Source organism: Oratosquilla oratoria, chromosome 15 (genome assembly GCF_046742065.1).
Source record: "Oratosquilla oratoria isolate Oo_2021 chromosome 15, ASM4674206v1, whole genome shotgun sequence".
In the NCBI taxonomy this organism is placed as follows: domain Eukaryota; kingdom Metazoa; phylum Arthropoda; class Malacostraca; order Stomatopoda; family Squillidae; genus Oratosquilla; species Oratosquilla oratoria.
In genome coordinates, this window is record NC_134791.1 from 46,642,487 (window position 1) to 46,647,486 (window position 5,000).

At 41.4% G+C, this 5,000-nt stretch overlaps 1 protein-coding gene across 5 annotated transcripts in view; it reads right to left on the reverse strand.

The window, feature by feature from the left end:
* The window catches only part of LOC143033438 (uncharacterized), a 125,325-nt gene that overhangs the window by 56,960 nt on the left and 63,365 nt on the right, over positions 1-5,000 (reverse strand). For 2 of the 5 annotated variants that reach the window (XM_076198879.1, XM_076198880.1), the window contains exon 3: positions 727-1,086. The exons of 1 other annotated variant lie outside the window; for it this stretch is intronic. In XM_076198879.1, the coding sequence (XP_076054994.1) occupies positions 727-1,071 (345 nt within the window). In that variant the 5' untranslated portion in view covers positions 1,072-1,086. Of the gene's footprint in view, positions 1-726; positions 1,141-5,000 lie in introns of all 5 variants that reach the window. 2 more of the 5 variants (XM_076198877.1, XM_076198878.1) reach the window with 1 other exon arrangement.

The following is a 5,000-nucleotide window of genomic DNA, read 5'->3' on the forward strand; positions in this document are numbered from 1 at the left end:
GTTAGTTAGGTTAGATTAGGCTAGGTTGGTTAGGTTAGGTTAGGTTAAGTTTGGTTAGGTTAGGTTAGGTTGGTTAGGTCAAGTTAGGTTAGGTTAGGTTGGTTAGGTCAAGTTAGGTTAGGCTAGGTTAGGTTAGGTTAGGTTAGGTTAAGTTGGTTAGGATTACGTTAGGCTAGGATCGCATACTAAAGCAAAATCCTAATTTCTTAGACGACGCCATAAATGAGATCGCATACCAAAACAGCACCGAGAAAGAGAGAGAGAGAAACAGAGAGAGAGAGAGATCAGCTATAACCCAAATTGCAACAAGTCTGTAAACAATATCCTCCCTTACACTCCCAAGTCAAGTGCACACACAAAAAATGTCAAATTTACTTGTTGATTTGATTACATCACATTAAAACAAAGTTCGTGTTACGGATTCTAGGCTTACTGCAACTTACGTAAATAGAGAGGAACTTGACACAGGTGGCGACGTAAATATTTGTGAACATATTTGAATGTTGTTCGTGGTGTTCTTTCGGCCGGCCATTACTATAATAAGCTTAGAGAGAGAGAGGAACGGAACAGTAATGGTAAATATGTCACAGGAAAAGCACCAAGATGACAGGAAAGACTTATGAATTGTTGATGAACAGTATATTTGCCTGCTGATGAATTACTTTACTAAAATTTATATTCTACGAACATTCCTTGTATTTATCTATAATAATCAACAAGACTTACCAATATATCGGCGATGGCAAGGTTGCCAAGGAGGAGGTTCGTGCGCGTACGCATTCCTCTGTTCCTCAAGATGGTGAGAATGACGAAGGTGTTCCCGAGAACCGAGAGAAAGACGAAGACGACGAGAAAAAAGCAGAAGACCCCCACGATCCCGGGCCCGTAGTAGTGATACGTACTACGGGATGGCCCCGAAATCGTCGTGTTCTTCGTTGGGGCTACTGCACTCGTGTTCAGAAAGGTGGTGAGGACGCCGACCCCTGGGCCATGAGTCAGAATTGTTGTTGTCACTGGTAAGTCGCCCAGGTTCTCCATAGAGACTTCGCCAGAGTCGAACGTCGACGACATTTCGGCACGGAGAGCCTTGGAAAGAAATCGTTATCTCTAAGAACACATCAGGTGGAGCTCCTTCCAATTCTGCAAAATATCAAATTACACATCAACACTGACCGCAGGAAAACAGAACCTGGGATATGCATACAAATTATCATGATTATGTGGCCATCACTTCGAGCCTACTTTGTTTACCCTTGTCGCTGTGCTTCTGAAAATAGTACCTTGAATCCGGCACATTCCTGTTCTTCTATTTTCTTTTCCTTATTTCGTTTGCAGCATTGTTATCACATACTCCCTCATCACTAACGCATTTTACTACACATATTCGGAAGTCTATTCTTCTCACTTGCCTCGTGAAAATATATACTGTATATAAAGTAACACGTAGACACTCTTCTAATGAATATCTGATTATTTTCTATACTAAGCTTATACTGTAATTTTGACTTGTAGTGTAAAGTTGACCAAAACTTTTTTGTCATCTAAATGTTTTCTGTTAAAAAATATTGACGGTGTCAACTGTGCACCACCAGTCAAAATCACCCCCGCCTGACAAACATCTAACTATTATTTCACTTCCTTCACGAAGTTAATGAATTTTTCGTGATGTCTTCCCAGCCCACCATACATTACTCCTATAGCAACTACAGCACAGTTATAATTTCTTTCTTTCTGCACTGCTTCTGATAAGCATAATGAAATTATAGCCCCAAACATCAAATGCCCACAACGCCTCCGGATTCCCTTCCCAGCCTTACTCAGTCCTAAAAGGAAATTGATTATCAACTTGAGTCTTTAATTTGAATAAAGTCGGTGACTTCCCCATTTGTCCCCAACTGACCAAACAGAAACACCGTAGAAAAAACTAACAGTTACCAGTATGTAATCAATATTTAAGGGTATCCTTTTGATCAACATCCATATATCTTTTATCATTGAAGACTAATATCTGCTCAAAGAAGAATAATGATCACTTCCCTACATCATGCTAACCTAACCTCTCCCATACAACCTATATGACTTCCCTTCGGGGTAATATTGTTACCAGGAACAGACGTGCTAGTGAATTACCAATGACGAAATGCAATTTATACCAAAATGAAATCCTTTATCGGACTTCCACCTTAAAACTTGAAATTTCAAAGTTTGCACACACACATTGTTACGAATCTCGCTCACACATCTGACTCGTAACACATAGTAAGAGTGAATGAATGTATGAGTTCCCAAGACCCTATGTCTTTGGGATACCTCAAAGTAAAATTGCAAGGCCTTCTGACTCGTAACATTAAATGAGAATCCGACAAGAAATAATGACCTTAAACTGTCAGGAAATAGCTTTAATCTGGAGGTGGGTAGAAACAACTTCGCCAACCGTCTGGTTAATGAATGGAATAAACTCCCTGCAGAGGCAGTGCAATGTAGTTCAGTTCGAAGCTTTAAGATTCGTTTAAAGAAACACCTACGCAAGATGTTGTAATGCCTGTCATTTATTTCATATTATTTGTTTATTTGTCTGTTATTATTTGTCTGTTTGTTTATTATTTGCTTGATTATCATTTATTATTAATTATCTGTTAATTTATTATTTACTACTTACCTGTTTGTTTATTATTTAACTTTACTTATTTATTTATTTTATCATTATTTATATTAGTATAATATTTATCTATTTATTCATTTATCATTATTATAATTATTTTTTGCATCCGACCTAGTTATGGATCAAAAGGTCTCCTGTCGGCATGCTCCTACTTTGTGATCCTTTGTACACATAGTAAGAGTGAATAAATGAATGAACTCCCAAGACCCCATGTCTTTGGGATAGCTCACTCGACGGTCGCCACTTGATTTTGCACTATCATGAAAATCAAGAAAAATGAAACGCACAGATAACATTTAACACTATTCATTAAAGTTAATAGGATTGCATGAGTGATTACAACCTTTGAACATGCAAATGCGTAAATAAGTTTCAAAACAGAAGATTCCCGCTCGAAAAACTTTTAACGGGGGTGAAAGAAAATTAATTACCAACGAAAAACACTGTCTAGACTTCGAGCACCAGGCCGCCCTCTCCGCTTGGTGGAGGACCTCGTGCGCGGACCCCCTTCGATTCCGCCCTCGACGCAATGTGCACACAGGGCTGAAATACCGGGCACTTCCGCCTCGTTCATTTTGGCCCACGGTTTCCGACGGACGCCGAAACCCGACACGCCACTACCACTGGGCCGCATCCAAATGCAACCAATGCCCGTTTGGATGGCCCCGCTTCTCGTGGATGACGGGACCATCGTCCGCTCGTCCCCCTCCTCACGTCAGGAGCGCCGTCACCGGCAATACCGGCGCTTCGCGGTGACGACCCGCCGCCGACGCCGACGGGACGCTCTGAAGACTATGGGCCGCGGCACGGATAAGCCCCGCCTACGGGCACCTGCGTGACCTCTGGATTTCCGTCCGGTACCGCCGTTCCCTACCCAACTCCATCCCTCGTATTGGAAGCTCCGAAACGCCTTTCCGCCAACGAGAATTGGCGCTGTCCCGCCAGCGCCTTGCCTCACCGCCATCTACGGGAGCAGCCCCGTCGTATCTCATCCTTCGGTGGAGGACATGCCGTCCTCATGCACGGATCTCCCCACTTCCGCCTCCACCGCAGAGCATGGGCGAGGTGTGGTATGGTGTTACGAGGTGCCCTGGCACGACACGAGCAGAACACCGTAGAGTTTCCACTGCAAGGTTGTGGTGTGCCCGACCCCCAGACGCTTTCCAGTACAAAGGATTACAAAGGCGGAGCATGCCGACAGGAGACCTTTTGATCCATATCTAGGTCGGATGCAAAAAAAAAATCATATTAATAATAAAATAATAAATAAAAACTATAATAATGTAAATAACAAATAAAATACATAAATAAATGCATAGGTATAGTTAAAATAATAAACAAACAGGTAAATACTAAATAATAATAAATTGACATATACATACATACATATACCAAGGCTTTTTCCCCCTTCCAAGGGAGGTAGCCAAAAAGGGAAAGGCATAAAAACACTCCCACCCATTTCATCCCTAAATACACTCCACACCCCTCCCACCCTTCCTCTCATCTGAGCACCTCCTGGATGACGGGTCATCCCTGCACCCTGCCCACCGCCCTGGGTCAGAAGCAAGGGGAAATAGAAGAAAGGGTAGTGAATGGTGGGATGAGGAAACAAAGAAGGTTGTAGAAGAGAAGAAGCGAGCTTTCACAGATTGGTTACAAAAGAGGACAGGGGAGTCATATGAGACGTACAAAGAAAAGAAAAGAGAAGTAAAGCAAAAGGTAAAGGAGGCAAAGAGGAGAGCAGATGTGAATTGGGGTAGGAGTATGACAGAAAATTTTGAAAGTAATAAAAAGATGTTTTGGAAAGAAATTAAGAGAGGAAGAGGAGGCGAATCAAGTAGGGAAGAAAAGGTAAAAGGTACAGATGGAGAGTTGATAATGGAAGAGATGGCAGTGAGGGGAAGATGGGCAGAATATTTTAGGGAGTTGCTGAATGTGAAGGAGGATAGGGAAGGAAAGATAGCTGCAGTGGGAAATGCGAAGAAAATGAGAGTGATGAGTGAGAAATTGACATATAACTAATAATAAATTAAAATCACAGACAAATTATAACAAAACAAAAACAAATAATATAACATAAATTATAATCATTACAGCATCTTACTTAGGTATTTATCTAAATGATTCTTAAAGCTTCGAACTGAACTACATTGCACTACCTGTGCAGGAAGTTTATTCCATTCATTAACTACACGGTAGGCAAAGTTGTTTCTACCTACTTCCAAATTGAATCTATTTCCGGACAGTTTGAGACCATTGTTTCTTGTCTGATTCTCATTCAATGTGAAAACTTTGTCACTTTTGATGTTGTCTCCCTTTAAAATCTTAAAGACCTGTA